The sequence below is a fragment of the Glycine soja genome, chromosome 10, assembly GCF_004193775.1.
Source record: "Glycine soja cultivar W05 chromosome 10, ASM419377v2, whole genome shotgun sequence".
Lineage (NCBI taxonomy): Eukaryota > Viridiplantae > Streptophyta > Magnoliopsida > Fabales > Fabaceae > Glycine > Glycine soja.
In genome coordinates, this window is record NC_041011.1 from 5,370,110 (window position 1) to 5,389,129 (window position 19,020).

The following is a 19,020-nucleotide window of genomic DNA, read 5'->3' on the forward strand; positions in this document are numbered from 1 at the left end:
ATTTAGTTTTTTTACCCCACTCATTCTCTCTCCTCTCTCTAATCCCTGTACCATTTTTACCTAATCAGTGAGGACCATAAATATAAACATTAAATTAATATATTGTCTCAAAATAAATTTATTATCACAAAAAAGAAGTAATTGAACTTTTGATTCAAATAATTTGGTGCAGGTTGATAAAATACTCCTACATGATAATATGTTAGCAAACCCCTTTATATATATGTGTGTGTGTGAACGTGTGTTCTTTACTGGCGTTGAAATTAGTCCACATTACAGGAATTTGAAGTTTTATTAAGAGGTGAAAAAGTGGTATACTTGAGAATCAAATGTGCATCCTCTAATAAGTTAGCGAAAAGTCAAATAAAGCTACTGGATTGAGCTTTTTTTACGATACTTTTTTTTTTTTTTCATTTTTTCTTTGTTAAAAATAAGTTCTTTTTTTTTTCAAGAGCTTTTACTAAAATGTGTTTGGCCCAACTTTTACTTATAAGGAGAAATTAAGCTAAAAAAAAAGCTGGGCCAAACACACCCTAAGTACCAGAAATAAAATGTAAGCTTGATGACAAGGATCAATTCTTAACAAGTTTAAAATTATAGGAACTTAAAACCAAACCTTTCAAGTATAAGAACAATATTAAATATGAAAGAAATTATAAGCATTAAAAACATATTTAAACTTTTAAATTGTGAAATAATTGTCATGTTCAAAATCAGTCCGAGCACAGGTACTCGTTATTTCAACCTAACAAACTTTACTGGATAGTACAGCACTAATATAACCTGGTGAATCAAGAAACAAACTAGATAAATTGTTATACTTAAACCCTTTATGTATAAAATGTCATTGGGATGTAGCTATTTGTAATTGATAAAAAGGAAAATCAAATCATTCATACAAAAATAAAAGAAATGGGAATATAAAAATTAAGGGCTATTCTATAGCACCCCAAAGGTTTGGTATCCCTGCTAAGTTGAAGGCATCCTTATTGGCTGTTGGCTGACTCTTGGATGAATTTTGATACACAGTCCAAAATGCAGAGGCACCAAATTTTTGGATACATGTTCAGGTTATATGTCAGCCACACTATTAATGCTTAGTCCCAAAGCTCCACCACTTTTTCTTCTTTCTTGACTCACTTGAAGGTATATCTGGATCAATAGGTTAATAATGTATATATGATAAACCAACTCCATACCATATATTTGGAAAATAATAAGGCTAAAATAAAATTTTGGTCCCTTGTCTGAATTTTTGGTTTCAGTTTGGTCCCTTAATGTGTTTCTGCTAGATCAAGTTTAGTCCTTTCATCAATTGATCACACTAATTTGGTGAACTCAGTAACACAAAACAAACTGTGAAAGATGTCACGTGAGCCAAAATTAATAGTTAGTGCCAAAAACTAACAAAAGGACCAATTTGGTCTAACAAACTTTAAAAGACCAAAATAAAACTTTTTTTAACTTAGAGGACCAAACTGAAACAAAAAATACAAATAAGGGACCAAAATTATGTTTTAGCCTAAATAAACATCTAAGTGCTAACACAGGATTTGTCAAATATATTAACTTCCAACCAAAGCATTCAAACTATGGGTGAGCTTGTTTCAAACTGATTCAAGCTAAATATAAAAATTCATAAAATTACCTCCTTGAGGATAGATGGAGTTGTAATGCACCTCTGCCCAAAAACTAAGGAAAATCACTGCCATAGAAATACAAAATCAATGCAAGTTGATTATATGTGATTGATGAATGATGAACAATGAAAAAATGGTTGTAAAGCAATCAAAAATAAAATGCCAAAGCCATCAATGGTTCACAAATTCATAGATTTAGTATAACACAGAATATTGATCCTGACACACAAATCAAACTTTATCCAACCAATTTCCATAATTAGGTTTCCAGATAACAGATATTGAAGTTACAGTATTGTTCATTAGCATCTTGTGAATGAAGGCACCAAAGCTTATAAATGAATGTCAAATTAACTAAGGAACAATTGAGAAAGATTTCAAGAAACAATGTGATGTGAACAGAGTTAACTAAGGAAACAAAAGTTTGAAGAGAAAATGAGACAAAAATAAAAAATAAAAATTTAGAACAGATAAACAGAATGAAGAAGATCTTACCTCCTTTTGGCTTCTCAAAATGAGGAAGTATCTCTATGCAACAGGTGTCCTTGAAAGAAGTTATCACAAATATTCTCACACCATACTGGAGAAAAAAGGAAAACAATTTCAGAGGTATCAGTCATAAATAAAAAGACATCATTTCATTGTCATTTTCAGATATTTTATTATTGCTATAAACTAAAAATGACATCATCTTAGGCATAATTAAATAGGAAAAGAGGGTCAACAGAATTAAATCGGATAAATTATGCCTGAAATTTTTGATACATGGATTCATCAAATTTAAATCAACACTTTCTTTTAAAGGATCACAACCCTGCATTAAAGACTATTTATTAACAGTTTAGTGCCTGTGATAATAATAAAATGTTAGGTAATGTGTTTTTAGACCTTGGGATTTGGAATAAAGAAGGAAAAGGAAAAGCCAAAAGCTCCTAAATAAAACTAAATTTTCTAAAGCTCTTTTTTTTTATAAAAAAAAATTTATTCATTAAAAACTTTTTTAGAAACATTTTAAAATTATATTTGGTCTAAGTTCTCCCTTTAATGAGAAGAGAAGCTTAAAATATGTTATGCCAAACATTACCTAACTGGCTAACTGTGACAATTGAAAATATTCCAACATCAATAAGGCAATAAATGGTCCATTTTGTAGGCACAACAGTTTGGTTGTTAACAGCCAAATTAATATATAGGATATTTTCTAGAAAAATTAGAAGTAACCACTGTAACAAAATAATTGTTAAGCAAAAAGCAAACTACCAAATTTGAAATTTGCAAACCACATATTGTCAAAATCAAATGGTCACCTTACTGATTCATTATTTCTCTAGAAGTTTGGCAAAATAAAAAATGTCTCACAGCAAATGGAAGAACAATGAAAAATATTCAAACAAAGTTCAACAGAAGATAAATAGTAAGTTGCATGACTTATACCGAATCTGCAGCTGCTTGAAGGGTGACATGATCCCCCCATTCACCACTCCTAGTTTCATTGACAGTGAAAACAAAAGAAGCTATTAATTTGCTCAATAGAAGTTTTACATATGGATAGATAGAAAGAAATAAGAGTGCAGATTATTACTTAGACATCTTCTCCAAATATTCGTCATATTCCATGGGAACATATCCCTCATAAATCTCTGGATGAGACTTCAGCTGGTTAAAAACACCATTCAACAATCTGAATCCAAGAATAATTCAAAAAGAAAAAAAGCATTGCAGACATTAAAATTTAGACAAGCATAATTCACTACACTAGATTACAAACCTGGTTCACAACTTGTCGTCTCACATATTTGTGGTGATCAGGTGTGTTATACAATTGATCAGACAACGCACGAAACTGGAGAGGAATAAAAATAAAGAATTGATACTTATATTAAATATGGAAACTAACAACTTAAAACTGATGAATGCTACCATGCACATGTTGATAAAAAAAAAGAATCGGAGAGAAATGCAAATTAAAAGCAACAAACCTGACAATTACCATCACCTTGTACCATATGCTCCACAAAGTCATATAACTGCAATCTGGTTGAAAACATAGGCGGCTTAATTTGGCATGTTGAGTGTAAGACCAATAAAAGAAAATGTACATGAAATAAATTATTCTAAAAATTATGAATGAACAAAAAAAACACTCAATGAAGCCCATTCGTTTCCCTAGTTTCACTGTAATTGCAATTATTAAATTACTGGCCAATAAAACATGCATCACGACAACATTTTGTTAGTTTCTCACCAAGGAGGAATAATGCTTATGACTTACCTATCCAGAAGCCTTTGATGATCTGAAGAGGCTTCATCTATAGAAGGAATTTCTCCATTGATTTTTGGAACATGCTACAAAAGAGGGTAACAACCTATTTTTAGGCACGAAAAATCATACAATTGATCAAAAGATAAGAACTTTCTAAAACCATACTACATGGCCTGGGCAGTAGGATGAAAACAAAGAGATAAAATTCATCATAACAAAAACAAAAATAACAGCATCTAGCACTTCTAAAACTCATTTTTTACTTCCCACCCCCTCCCCCAAAACTGACCACCATGTATCAGAGTAGAAGATTCAAACCAGAAGTTGCTTCATTCATCATTGTGTATGAAAACTTGTGGACTGCAGGATTAAATCTTCAGTAGTTCACAATTAAAATTTAAAAAAAATCATGACTTACTAGTTACTATAAATACCAATTAATGTAATGAGTAGAAAACATAGGTCAGAGAGAAGTTTATAACCATAAGTTGACAAAAATATCAAATTGGAACATAATAAATAAGCTATTTCGTACTTAAATGACCATTAAAGGGTGCAAAGTATATATATTGAAGGGATGATCCAAAAATAAATTGACAGAAGCAAAAGAGGTTAAACATACAGGAGTCGGAACCATCTGGCTCAATCTCCTCCCTATTTCATCGTCAAGTGGATAGTTGTCTGTAAGCTCCAATGAGCTTTCCTCTGGCTCACAGGGACTGCAACATGAAGAACTAGAAGGTTCTATGTCACCAACTCCGTTGTAAGCATAATCATGACCTGAATACAAAAGAAATCTGATTGAACTAACCAAATTCATGCAAAAAAGATAATTATAAACTAAAAGCAATCACAGAAACTTTGAGCCTTAAATGATACCTGAACAATAGTTCATCATCGATGTATTATTCCAATCATATGTAGGCTCAGAAGCATGGAACTGTTCTTCATCTGTCTGTGAATATCCTGAACACTCAGCAATATCTAGCCGGGAAAATTCTTCTTGAAGAGCCCGTGCAATGATCTCATCATTTTGTATTTGGTTACTTTCAGTATCATAATGGTTATGGTAGTAGTGTCCATTATAGACATCACCGGTATCATGTTGAATTATGTCACTGTAGTATCCAGGACTATAAGCAGGGTCACTGAAAAGATTAATACCCCACTGCACAACATCTGGATGCTCATATAACCCCATCTTTAAGTATTAAATTTGACTAAAAATCTGAAAGTCTTCTTCCAGATAATGTTGAAATGATTTCACACCAGCTAAAATAAACGTGCCTAAATAAGCTGTACATTAACAGATTGGACATTTATCAGTGATTAAGACAATGATATGCTAAATCAAGAACAAATAATAGCATTGAATACATCAGACCAGGCATTGTGTGTCTAATTAAACTGAATCATTAAAGATCTAAAATAGAGGTGTCATGCAAATCTGAGAATTAGATCCTAAAAAATAGACGGGTTTAAGTATAACAATTAATAAAAAAAAAAAAAAACTGCTACTTGCCACTCTAGTATAATTTATATAACTTTATCAGAATTGTTCACAACAAATTTGACAAGTAAATTTTACTGTATACATTATCATGGCCTATAGTTGATATTTGATACTAGAAGATTTTTTGCTTTCCAGTCAGTGCTTTCACAATAGCAACAACAGCCAAACCCTCTTCCACTAAGTAGGGTTGATTACATGGATAAATCAGTGTCATTAGATTTTTTCAAAAACACAATTTCACCAAAACCATTGAAGTATATTATGTTCCTGCACATTAAAATTTGACTAGTTGAATTTTTCTAAATGCAGCCACAAACACAACTACGTGGTCTAGCATGACTGGCCAAAGACTACCTTTCAGTTTCAGATACAAAAACTATACGAACTTAAGCTAATCTTCACCTAAGTAATAACACACCCTCATTGATAGGCTAATATGATGTTAATTATTTGAATATCAAAAGTAAATGAGACTGATTTCAACACTATCCAATGTTATGAAAGGAAATGTCTACTTTGGTCTCATTTCCAGAGAACAAAATAAAATCACTCTCCTCAATGGCTCTGATAAGAAGAAAGAGTGATTTGGCACACAATATCATGATTTGGGGAGGATTTGAGCATATCAAATGTAGACAGCCTTGGTCCCATTGAGTGAGCAGAGAGGCTGTTTCCACAACTAGGCCAATGACTGCCAGGTCAAGAGGCAGTAGATTTGACCTGCGGTGCAAGGGCTCAAAACCCTCTAGGAACACCTACGGGTGAGGTTAAAGTCAACACCTAAGTAGAGATTAGTCTCACGAGTCACACTAAAAGGATGTGAGGAATCTTCATGTTCTTAACAAAAAATAAAGTAGCAATCTTTTCATTGCACAAGTCTCCCTCTTGAAAGTAAAAGGGAGTAGGGGATCCAGCTCCTCTAAAGTGAGCAATTCACTTTAGAGGATTATGTAAATTATCTCAGTTGTTGATGAGAAAATCAATGGTTGCTATTACGTGCACACACAACAAATCATAGACGTGTTGGAATATTAGTATATTATCCTTTGATTTTCTCATCAACGACTAAGATCACTTACTTTACCTATTCTCACTTTAGAGGAGTCAAATCCAAGGGAATAACAAAAGCAAGAGCCATCAAGCATCTACTTCTTCCTTATTGTTAATTGAGATCAAACAACTGTTAGTATTACCCTCTATGGTCTTCTTCTTAGTCCTGCTTCAACATAAAAAAAATCACAACCACTCTGAACCTATTATTACCTGGATCCTCATTAACTAACTATGGGCTATAAAAAAGGACATGCACAAAACTATGTCTATGATTCTATTCCCCACAACTTTAGTGTCAGACAAAAACAATATGCGGAGTTACATATCACATATGCAAGTTCAACAGTTGTTGAAAAACAAACAAGAGACGAACCATAATTGAAAATCCAAAGCATCCTAAAACAATAGATATTTTTTTAATTCACAACAAGCCAACAAAAAAAAAAATCTCTCCATCACACCCCTGGAGATCATTACTTAACACCAATCCAAAACAAACCCAGAAACGCTCGAAAGAAAAAGTTTCCAACTTGGAATACAACATACTACCAAATGATCCAACACTTGAAAAAAAAAAAAACAGAAATTGAACAGCACAACGAATTAACAAAACAAAACATCAAAGTTAAATAAATAAAAACACCCCACCTCGGATTCAGCACCAACTCAATTGAGACAATACTCAAGAGACACAGCAACAGCAACAACAGCAATAGCGAAAACAAAGCGAGGTACGAATGCAATAGAAAATAGATGAGGATGAAGCATTGAATTGAATACTTATGGTAAGAAAATAGGACGAAAAAAGGTGCAGTTCACGCGTTTATATACAGTTTGCCACGGAGTTAAAGGTCGAACATCTTCTGCCACTGCTGCTGCTTCATTTTTGAAGCACTGGGCGGCATTTTTTAATCTTTAATCCCGAATTTTTCGTCAAAATCTAAATCATAAATTGCTTACCCATTTGGCCATTCGTCATGATTTTATCAAAAAGATTAAATTTTGGTATCCATGGCCGTTGATTAAGGTTTGGGAATATGGTGTACAGAGAGAGTTGAACGGACGGTTCAGATTTGGTTGCTGAGTGAAGAAGGTATCAGAACCAACGTCTCTGATTGGACCAGGATTGTCATTAATTTCTCTCTCTCTCTCTTCCTTAATGAATTTAATTTTTTTAGTTGAATATTAATATTAGAGTATTTAATTTGCATGTACCGTTAGTCAAACAATTTAATTTCTATGCACAGTAAAATTAATTAGAATTTATTGTTGAGAGATGTTTTTTTAAAGATAGTATTACATCCGTAGTGTGATATTTAATTTTTTAATATATCATTAGTTATTTTTTTCTACCAATACTCCTAATAAATATTGTTTTAATTTTTAAATTTAATATTAACATTATTCTCTTACATTTATTTGATGAGTTAATTTTGTAAAATTAACATTATTTTTCATCTATTTATTAGGTTTTTTATCTATATAAAATAATCAAAGATGATACTTATTTAATTAAGATGATACTTATTTTAAGACTAATGGAGTGATTATTATATAAATTCATAATTTATAAAAAGTAAATAATTACAAATTATATCTTTCCTGTATTGTAATTATACTACATTATTTTTATCTTTTTTCATCAAATTTTCATTAAATATTTAATAAATTTTATTGATATCATATTGGTTGGTGACGTGATAATTAACATATTATTTAATAAAAGGTTTTGTTAATTAGTGTTTTAGTGATATTAGTTAAAGAATTAAAAAGAAAAAATATTAATGTGTAAATTATGAGAGGTTAAGTGAACTCATGGGATTATAATTTTTTATCTTCTAGTAAAAAAATCTATTTTTAATTCCTTAACTTGTGCTTTAAGACACCTATTAACATTTATCTTTAATAAATATGCTAGTGTGATTTAATTGTATTTTTAGTTTCTCATTAAAAGGATAAAAATATAACTAAGTCATGTTAATATGTATGTCTAAGAACAAGCAGTCATACACATCATCATTTAGTGTTACTTATTAGTAATTTTTTTTAAATAATGACAAAAGATTAATAAAGGAATCAAAATTAGATAATTGTAAATATGAAAGACTTTTGTATGACAAAAATAAATATGAAAGACTTAATTTACATAATTAGAATAAAAATAGTATAATTATAAGATGTAAAAAGTACAATTAAGACAAAAATGAATCAATATATATATTTGTTGCATAGATCACAATTAATCTTTATTAGAGATAATCATAAAAATAAAGTTGTTCGGTTAATAAAATATAATTATATATATAGGACTTTAATTTGGGATTCTTATTAAACTAGAAAAATCCCCCACAAGTTAATCCACACACTAGTGAAAATAAATTAATATACAAGAGTAGATTTATTTTGAAAAAAAAATACTCTAAATTCCATTTTTTTTCTTCGTCGAGCAAAATAATTTTAGGTAAAATTACGATGTTAACTAACTTGAACTCATATCATTATAGAAAAATTTAATATTTAACTTGAAATATATCATATTTTAGATTAAAATTAGTTGAAAAGAATTTACTTAAATAAAACTTGGCATTTTTTAGTTACAATCTAACTCGTTTCTTTTAATGAATTTATTTTGTGACTTTATTAAAAATATAAATTATCTTATTTCGTTCTTTATATTTATTCTTTATTACTTCTTTTTTTAATTTGAATCAAAAAAATTATATGATAGAAAAGAGATGAGAAAAAATATTTTAGATTAATTCCGAATTGATAAATTTAAATAACATTAGAATAACAGAGTATAATTTAAATATTAAGACTACAAAAAAGTTAAATTGATAAATTAATTTCATAAATATATCTACATAAACCAATATCTATACGAGTGATATGGTAAACTCATAAATAAAATTACACATGTACAAAATTTGGATTAGTTTTTACAATTATATCTCAAATTCAATAACGAAATTTGGGTTTTCTCAAATTCTAGCTTCGTTTTTGTTAGTAAATTATATATATCTATATCTATATCTATATCTATATATATATATATATATATATATATATTATTCAGCTTTACAAATTATATTAAATTAAATATTTTATGAATATTTTTATTTATTTCACACTAGTAGAGTAATTTTTTCACTATGAATATATTCCCATATTTAAATCTGGATAAAGGTGGCATTTTTTTTCTTCCATATTTCTTTGTATAAAATTATACTGAAGTTTGATTTTGATTTTCTTATTTGCGTATTTAATATTTCATTTAAACTTTTTATTTAAATAATCAATATATCAATATATTAATTTAACAATATATAATTATTAACAATACAGACTCCTCTAAAAAAACAATACAAAAATTTATAGGTTAGTTTTATATTAATTTCTAAAATTAATATTTATTTATTTCATAGAAGGTTAACTTTCCGTCAAAAAAGCAGCACATGCGTTCCTCCAATTAGACATCTTATCATGCCATGTTACGTAACTTGGTATGTAAGTTACACTTGGTACGTATCATAATAACTTGTTTTTTTAATTATATTTATTTTTAAATTTTAACCCTGTATCTTTACAAATATTGTTATATAATTAATCCTTTAAATAGTGTTATATAAGTAAGAACAACAATTATTTTTTTTATAAAAATATTCAAACAATGATTTCTTATATGCAAGTATTATTTAGAATAAAGAAACAATTTTCTTGAAAAATATTATTCAATATACTTTTTTTAAAATGTCTCTACGGACACTGGACACTTGAATAATTTTTCTTTCTATTTTTAATATATAACAGTGAACATATATCAATTTACTAATTAGTCATTAAGAATCACTAATAATTTTAAATTAGTATTTAAAATATTAATTAAAAAGTTTTGGTATATTTACTCTATTACTTATTTAAAATTGCACAATAAATATTTTAATTATTAGCTTTATATAAATATTAGGAAGCTTTTGACTATTTAAATATATTTGTCAGACTCAATTTAAATTATTCAGATTCTAAGGTTAGTTTCCATTACGAAAGGTCTAAATGAAGAAAAAAAAACATATAAATTTTTAAGTCACATGCTCATAGTCTTATAAAATATATAGGAAAAAATAGTTATGTAAATAGTGTTTTCATTTTTTTTAATGGACGAGATTCTTTGTATTTATGGCGAGGTCTGCATTGGCGAGTAGTAAATACCCACTATCAAATACTTTATTCGTTTTCTGTCATCAATCAATTAATAAGTTGATTTCTTTTTTAAAATTCTAGTCTAGATCTCAAGGATTTTGATTTCTATCATCACGTACGGTCGTGTACTTATATTATTTATACTATTCATTCATATAATATTTTTTATTTTATTCACATCAATTATTTTATTTTCCATTCTTCTTTCTCCTTTTCGTATATATTTTTAAATGACTACAATTTTTTTCTTTTTAAATTGTTTGTGTGCATATCCCTATCCAGTCACAATCAATCAATTAGTATTTTCCTCCTCTCTACGCCACTGCTTCTCCACCTTCATTATAAAATTATCTCATATTTTCAAACCCTTAAATCATTCAAAGGAAAATGGCGTCGTTCATCCAATAAAATTAAACTAATGCGTGTGCTCTTAACGTCAGAGTTGATGTTTCGTAACCTATCTTGAAAATAATACATGTTCAGATATACGCCAAGAATGACAAATTATACTGTATGTTTGCACTATATATCAAAGGAGGTATGCATACATAACATAAACAAGTTAGGTATACACACACACACAAGAAGTTGGATGAGTGGAGTTTCAACTTTTAATACACTTATTTGTAAATGTGAGATTTTTTTGGGTACATGACATCATCAGTCCCTTTTTATTTTATAAATACAAAAGAAAATATGTGTGTGGTGTGTCTATATATGATGAGAAAATAAGTATTATCAATCAATTAATAAATATGCATACATCTTTTAATGAAAATTTAAATATTGTGATAGGAAAGGCCCAAAAGATAGAAAATTAAGTGGTTAAAATATTTTATTGGCTGTAGTTAAATAATTGTATCATAATTTTTATTTTATTTATACTTAAAATAATATCACGTTGACACTTGAATAATTATTATTCATTGATTAACATTTCTTAGGATTATATAACTGTATCCTTCTTTATCATCAATCAATAAAAAAATATCAATCTCTTATTTTATCTTCTCTCTTAGTTTTGTCAATGGTAGTTTCTTAGTTTAAAGAAAATAATTTTCATATTTTTGTAAAGAAAACAATTTCTATGACGGTTTTTAATAAAATAATTTCTAATGGTTGTTGATAAAACAATTTTTATTTTTTTAAGAAAATAATTTCTAAAGAAATTTTACTTTTAAGATGGTTTTAGAATTGCCGTAAAACATTTTTTCATGACAGTAGTTTTAACCATGATGGAAGATCGTCATAAAAAATTTCTTAGAACCGTTATAAAAAATATTTTTTTTAATAGTTTCGTACGGTAAAATAATTTTAGCTTTCTATCATATTGCTTCATCAAATTGTGAAGGACTAGTTCCTCCCACTAAATACAACTTTATTATATTTATATACCACGAAACAAAGATATTATCACAAAATTTAAAAGTGAAGAGTTATTACGTTAACAATACCTTTATAATTTATATTATAGATATAAGAAAACAAATATTCTAAGAAACTCTACTCGTTTAATAAAAACATATTAAATATTCTTTCATTAATATCCAAGGTACACGTTAACAATACCCTCTAAGATAAGAGCAATGGTATTTGTTACGAAAATAAACTACTCCGAATTGCAAAAAAAAAAACTAAAGTGAATGGTTCTGATTTTTTATAATGAAAATATTGGTTAAAATAAATTTGACGAAAAACACGAAATAATGTTTATTTATCTTTTCGTACCTTTCCTGTAAGTTATTCTTCGTAATATTCAGCATTTTCCTTAAAATAAAAATACATGTCTCTTAATCACTAAGCAAACCTCCTTAATTTTAGCTCATCCAAAAATAAATTAGAAGACTCCTTAATTCGTCTTCAATATTTTAATAAGAGAAATTTTGATAGACTAATAATGCTAATTTATGTTTGATTCCTTCAAGGGTGGGCTTATTTTTAGTGAGAAAATAAAATAATAATGATTATCGGAACGAATTAAAAGAACCATTAAATGCTTGATTTGTCGTATATACATGGTATATGTCGTGTCCAACTACTATATTTTTTTTCCTTAATTTAGATATCCAACTACTATTTTCTAAAGGAAAAAGTTACATTCTTGTATATACGATGTTGATAGTAGTATTATAAACCTCACATTTTTTTCCCAAAGCCAGATTATCCGCTATTTTACAATCGAACATGGTACATGCATATACTAGGTAGTATTATATAGCTATACATTTTTCAAAGTGAACAGATATATCCACCCAACAATTAAAAATTTAAAACACCGAGAGCATGTGATGGTGGGTCAGAGACTCATTTAACGCTCTATGTGCCCCAAATTGTGTGATCTGTAGCTCTTTTGGTAATTAGTAAAATCAAAAGAGGAATCATTATTTACATGCTATTACTTTCTACACTTTCGTGTTGCTTCCTGCATTTTTTGGAATATTTTTTAACATTCCAAAATGATTATTTCAGAAGTTAAAAAAGAAGTGCATTTCAGAATGAAAAAAAAAAAATACCGGAAATAACATGAGAAGTGCAGGAAATAATAGTCTTATTTACAACTCTCCTCAGTTCTCTATACATAATTTATTCAGTTAAGAGTATTTTTTATTCAATAAATATTTATATGAAAAGGATATAAAATAAATAATAGATGTTCATCATTTGTTAAATTAAGTTTTTTTTTAAGTGTAGTAGGCTACCTTAGTCCAAAGCCTTGGATTAGTCCAAATTATAAGTATTGGCTGAAGTCAATACCACTCAGATTCATATTCAAGAATCCTAAAATACACCTATGTAGAGTGAATCATGCATTGCTCTGGTGTAAAATTATATTGTGGCTACCCCATAGTAGGCCTAATATTACCTCTCAAAGGCCTTGAGTCCTATGTCATGGAATCCAAACCTATTTCAAACTCTTATAAATACAAGTAACATCACTATTGTAAGTGTTGATAAAAAATAAAAAAAACTATTGTAGGTAAGCATTTTATTACACACTAGTGATATCATTGTTGATTTGGGCATTGAAGTGTATTTTACATGTACTTATCCCTCGTTCATGGTATCTTATTCTTGTCGGAGAGTTGCACCATATAAAGTGCACTTCGAACTACACATCTTATTGTTGGCCAAAGTCAATAGTCCTACCTTAAACACATCAAATTAGATTAGCATCAGATTTGATTTCTTCTAATAAAATATGATATAATTATTTTTCTTTAATAAAAGTATAATCATGGTATAGATGTAAGTAATGAAATTGCATCATGTATATTTATAAAAAAAAAAATGTGAATATAAAGATATAGAATTTACAACTGAAGTATTTTACATCCATTAAAGTGATTAATTTTCCCTTTTCTGTATTGTGGGTTCTGTATGCTCTAGAGCAGCTAGATGCATCAGGCTCATCAACATAGCTAGCATATCAAAGAAATCCAGCCTCTACCTTGAAATGCACAATTCATTCCTCTTACTTACTTGAATAATACATCCCTCAAATTTTCATTAAATAGCTTGATAAGCAAGAAAGCACCCCTAAGTAGCACAACCAATTTATACACTTTGTTATGGGAGATGAAGAGGTTTGGCATTTCCTTTTTGTGACAACAATAGCATTAACATGAGCTGCTCTTTGTGGCTTCCAAGTATGGCAATAATAGATGATTCTTGTCATAAATAAACTTTGCCTCCAATTCAGTGCCTTGACCAGTTTAAACTTTAAAGCTACAACAATCTAATGCTCTTAAAAGCTTTGGCCTCCCCATCCTTAACCAATTGCAATCTGGATTTTGATCCATGGTCACTTTTTTGTTCTTTACTTTAGTACCCTGAGAAGCTTCTGCTGAGGCAGCTACACTCTTCAAGGGTGGCTGTTGATTAGTACTCACTGTAGACTCCACAACCTGAGTCACCATATCCAACACTTCACTCATCTTCGGGCGATTCTTTGGGTTTTTGACCAAGCATCTGTTAGCTATTATAGCAAGTTTTTGTGCTGACTTCAAGATGTGTTTTCTCTCAAGTCTTGGATCCAATATTAGTTGAAATTTCCTTCTATCTGAAAGGTATGGCCTTACCCATTCCAACAGCTTCTGCTCACCCTTGGGGCGATTTCGATCAATAGGATGCCGGCCAGTGATGAGTTCATAAAGGAAGACACCATAGCTCCATACATCAATCTTTGACGTGAGACGTCCAGTTTGAACATATTCTGGAGCTGCATAACCCATTGTTCCTACGACCTGATGAATGTACCAGCCATATGAACATAAGTTGTATTTTGATTCACTGGATTCCAGCTATAAATAGCTGTTTACTGTGTTTGGATAGTATGACCATGATGTATCACGTATGTTTTTAACTATAAAAGGGTAATTTTATCCATCAATATAACCATGTTAAAATGACAATAGTCAAACAGAAAATAGAGTAATTATTTTTGAGTGATGTTATATCCTCATATAATATCGTATTGATTCTCCTATAGTTGTAAGATATTATAGAAGGATCTAGAATTATTCATTGGCACAAGAAATGAATTTATATTTTAACATAATTTTTTCCCCCAAAGGCACCAAGAGAGAGAGGCCTTATGATTTCCAGAACTAAGGAGAAGCTAAATGATTTTAGTTTCTCCAAAAAGCTAATTTTAACTTATGGAAAAAGCTTATTTTATTTTTCTTCTTATTTCTTTTTATCTCTTACGAAGAAACTTATCCAAACTTGGCCTAAATCATGATTCATATGATGACATTTTTTTTTTCATAAGCCATATGCTGACATATTTGGCATGACCATTTTTACTCTCAGCCCCCTAAAATCATTAGCATGCTTCACTGATGCCTATAGATTCATGTCTCTATTCTAATATGCAAAATTCCTCTCTTGCATATTAAATCTCTGCATTTGTGAACAGTGGATTAATATATGAAATCTGAGATCAATAAACATGGCCATACCGCTGTGGAGACATGAGTCAACCCATCAGATGGTCCCAATCTAGCTAGCCCGAAGTCTGACAGCTTTGCATTCCACTGCTCGTCCAGAAGGATATTTGAAGATTTGAAATCTCTGAAAATTATCTAAAACCCAACCCAACACATAGTTAGCACAGCAATAACAAACTGCACAACATGTTTAAATAGCAAACAAAGTAGTTTCAAAAGAAGTCCAATTTAGCTACTTACAGCTTCCTTAATTTTTTTTCTTTTGGAATGTCTAAATGGGATCAAAACAAGTTTCTACTTTCTACACAAGGCTTTACCTAATTGAGAAGGAAATTAGCTATACAGTATGTCTATACCTGAAAATCCATTTCCTCATGCAGGTATGCTAAGCCACGAGCCGCATCTTGGGCTATTTTCAACCTCCTATTCCATGGGAGAGGATTTTCTGATCGTGGTGATAAATGGTGTTCCACACTTCTGTTAGGCATATATTCATAAATCAGAAGCCGCTGGATTCCTCTTTCATCATCATCAGCACAGTATCCCACTAGTTTCACCAGATTGGGATGCTCCACAATACCCAGAACATTCACTTCTGTCACCCATTCCTTATGCCCCTGTATTCAGAAAGTAACACACATTGTAATGTAGAGTAAAAAGTACACAAAAGCAATCAGAGAACCTTACTTTACATCAAAACTTGAAGTATCGGGAGATAAATGCTCATTATTATAACTTCTAATCGTCTTTAATTGAAGTAATTCATGTGACAATTCAATAATCAAGCTTTACAACATCATTCTTATTACGACTAGCATTATGATATTTTGTTGGAAATACCACCTACATTATGGTCACCCCTAAATAGAGGGGTGTGTTGAAAGTCTCACATGACGAATAGTCCTGAGCAAAATGGAAACATTTTGAAGTCTCATTGTATAAAGATAGTGCTAATATAGATTATATAAGTGGGGAATAATCCTTATCTTAAAAATCGATTTTGTAGGATTGAGTTAGACTCATAACTTACTTTCTGACATGTTTAAAAACATAAAAGTATGCAATATGATATTTAAACACATAGTACACAATGGAACCAAATAATGTATACACGCATGACTAGGCCTTATTATATTTTACTATGATCCCTCCTTACACTGCAGAAGCAACAAATCTGTATAACTAGTACTAGAACGGAAAAATCCATTAAAAAATAAACTATTGGTTCTAAGCCATCTCTACCAATGAATCAACAATTCAAAATATTTCAAGAGGACAACATAGAAGGCAAAACAAAACCTTGCCTGAATTCCTCGTCTACCAAGTTGTTTAACTGCAACTTCAATTTTTGTGGAAGGATCATCTACACTCTTGATCAACCCCTTGTAGACACATCCGAACCCCCCTTCTCCAAGCATGACAGAGCGACTAAAACTCTTTGTGGCTGTTTTCAGTTCAGATACAGTAAATACTCTAAGGTTGCTGGGTCTTTGGGACAAACTGGGAAAAGAACTTCTCCTAAGGGAGTCTGTGCTGTTGTCTGAGGCATCCATAGAGTTCAATTCAGAACCAGATCTTCTCATTTCAGCCTCAACATAAGTAGAACTGTTGAACCGGCTCAATATTGACTGCAAGCTCTTGTGACCATCCTTCTTCTCTCCAAAGTAGAATGAAAAACACTTCATTGCAACCTGACTTGAACTAGACTGCATTTTCACGAAATTTAAGAACAAATTAAGAAACATAGACTCATTGAAAAGTAAAATGGCATCTAAATTGAAGGTCATACATGATGTTCTAGCGTGTTTGATTTCACATTCCAGATGTGGTTTTCCACGTTTACTAAGAAGCTAATAGTTATTTATAACTTCCACATCCCGCACACGATTTTTTTACTTCTCAACAAGTTTCCAAACACGCACATGCTTTCCTAATTCTTCACCAATTCAGAAAGGAAAAACCCATTTGGAGCCTCACCCCTCCATCCCCCTCCCAACAACTCTACTTTTATGACACAGAATTTGGCAACAGAAACTATATGCTGTGGAAAATAAAATTCACTAATTCAGAATGGCACGTGTCTCCAAATTCAAAAGAGGGGATGCAAGGAAAATAGAAACCTTTATATACCTTTTAACTCAATTCATTTGGGATCAATTGCAGGCCTTATTTGTTTCCAAAGCAAAAAATAAATACTAAAACTCACCTCAAGTTCAAACAGATATAGTTTGATCCCAAAAAGCCTCAGCTTCTCTTAGCTCAACAAAACCAAAAATCCCATTTTTCTCTTCTGTTTTTGTACCCAGATTCTGAGAAGAGAAGACCCACCACCACTTAAGCCATTGCATAAAAAAAGAGAACAAAGAGAAAGACTTCAATAGAGGTCTCTGCACGGCTTGTTGCAGCAGGGTCAGCTCACCAACCAAATTGGAAAAGAAAATCAAGCAAACAAAAACAACCTTAATTGGGTAGTACAATTTGATATCTCTATAGACTATAGTAGTAGTATAATTTAAGATCCAAAAAAACTGTGTAGTGTGAACGTCTATTCCGGGTTTGAGAGACCAAGTAATAAAGAAAAGAAAAAAAAGAAACAAAGAAACAAACACAACCAGGAAATGTTGTTACTTGTTCTTGTTGTTGTTGTAATGGGCAAGAAGCATAATTGAGCTAAGTCAAGTCAAGGTGGTACACACGCAGCCTTGTCTCTTCTCTTTTTTTTTTTATCTTTTGGGTGATTTCACAAATACGTAGGTAGAGTTAGTTAAATTGTAGATGTAGATAGAATAAGTCAAATACGACACAGATTTTGAACGTGGTACGTTACAGTGTAAACTGTAAAGTTAAATTGTGGAAAGGATACGAATTTTGCACATTGTACGTGGTGGTTGGTTGCTTTTCTTTTTTCTTTTTCTTTATTTTTTTTTCCTTTTTTACCTTAAAGGAAGTCGGATAATCATGATTGATTCCAATGAAGGATTACATTTTGTTTGGTTGATCATTGTCATATAAATTTCTTAAAAATATAAGTAAAATAATATATTTGTTATAACCTTTAACTATTTATCTCATTAAATAATTTAATTAGATTAATCATTAACGTGATATTTTTAGTGTAATTAAACTTCTTTTAGCTTTCAGTTTTCATTTAAAAAAAATAAAAAAAAATGAGAGTAAAAATATGCTAGATTAAAATTTAAAAAATTGAAAATATTTTAAAAAATAAGTTTAAAATTGAAAATAGTAAATCAATATTTTCTGTGTTTATTGAAGAAGTAAAAACATGACGAAAACACGATAAATATTTGTTTTCTAAATCAAAATAAATATGCTTTCTAAATTTTAAAAATTTGAAAATAAAAGTTATTTTTCAGAAAATAAAAAAAAGTAAATACTTAAATT

At 30.0% G+C, this 19,020-nt stretch overlaps 2 protein-coding genes across 4 annotated transcripts; both read right to left on the reverse strand.

Annotated features, from left to right (window-relative positions):
- Positions 1-782: 782 nt before the first annotated feature.
- On the reverse strand, positions 783-7,450 carry LOC114372532. 3 transcript variants are annotated; one of them, XM_028330138.1, is made up of 11 exons: positions 7,430-7,450; positions 4,783-5,199; positions 4,526-4,683; positions 3,913-3,986; positions 3,620-3,674; positions 3,409-3,483; positions 3,223-3,296; positions 3,075-3,123; positions 2,136-2,220; positions 1,649-1,705; positions 783-1,152 (listed from the first exon to the last, which is right to left on the reverse strand). In XM_028330138.1, the coding sequence occupies exons 2-11, from the start codon at positions 5,102-5,104 to the stop codon at positions 1,091-1,093; spliced, it is 1,011 nt and encodes a 336-aa protein (XP_028185939.1). In that variant the 5' UTR covers positions 5,105-5,199; positions 7,430-7,450; the 3' UTR covers positions 783-1,090. The 3 variants fall into 3 exon arrangements, with proteins under 3 accessions (XP_028185939.1, XP_028185937.1, XP_028185938.1); XM_028330136.1 differs by lacking the exon at positions 7,430-7,450 and adding an exon at positions 7,118-7,421; XM_028330137.1 differs by lacking the exon at positions 7,430-7,450 and adding an exon at positions 7,301-7,419.
- Positions 7,451-13,916: 6,466 nt separating this feature from the next.
- Positions 13,917-18,312, reverse strand: LOC114372323 (serine/threonine-protein kinase PCRK1-like). The gene is made up of 5 exons (XM_028329821.1): positions 17,825-18,312; positions 16,923-17,324; positions 15,975-16,235; positions 15,631-15,753; positions 13,917-14,913 (listed from the first exon to the last, which is right to left on the reverse strand). The coding sequence occupies exons 2-5, from the start codon at positions 17,301-17,303 to the stop codon at positions 14,383-14,385; spliced, it is 1,296 nt and encodes a 431-aa protein (XP_028185622.1). The 5' UTR covers positions 17,304-17,324; positions 17,825-18,312; the 3' UTR covers positions 13,917-14,382.
- Positions 18,313-19,020: the final 708 nt, after the last annotated feature.

Bases quoted from the DNA above. Each gene is read 5' to 3' on its own strand.
- LOC114372532 (XM_028330138.1), bottom strand. From the start codon at position 5,104: ATGGGGTTATATGAGCATCCAGATGTTGTGCAGTGGGGTATTAATCTT. The intron at 3,987-4,525 runs GTATGTTTAACC...CCTCTTTTGTAG, and splicing joins GCCAGATGGTTCCGACTCCT to CATGTTCCAAAAATCAATGG. The intron at 3,484-3,619 runs GTTTGTTGCTTT...ATTCCTCTCCAG, and splicing joins AAGGTGATGGTAATTGTCAG to TTTCGTGCGTTGTCTGATCA.
- LOC114372323 (XM_028329821.1), bottom strand. From the start codon at position 17,303: ATGAAGTGTTTTTCATTCTACTTTGGAGAGAAGAAGGATGGTCACAAG. The intron at 16,236-16,922 runs GCAAGGTTTTGT...TTCTGAATACAG, and splicing joins TTGGTAGACGAGGAATTCAG to GGGCATAAGGAATGGGTGAC. The intron at 15,754-15,974 runs GTATAGACATAC...GTTGGGTTTTAG, and splicing joins ATGAGGAAATGGATTTTCAG to ATAATTTTCAGAGATTTCAA.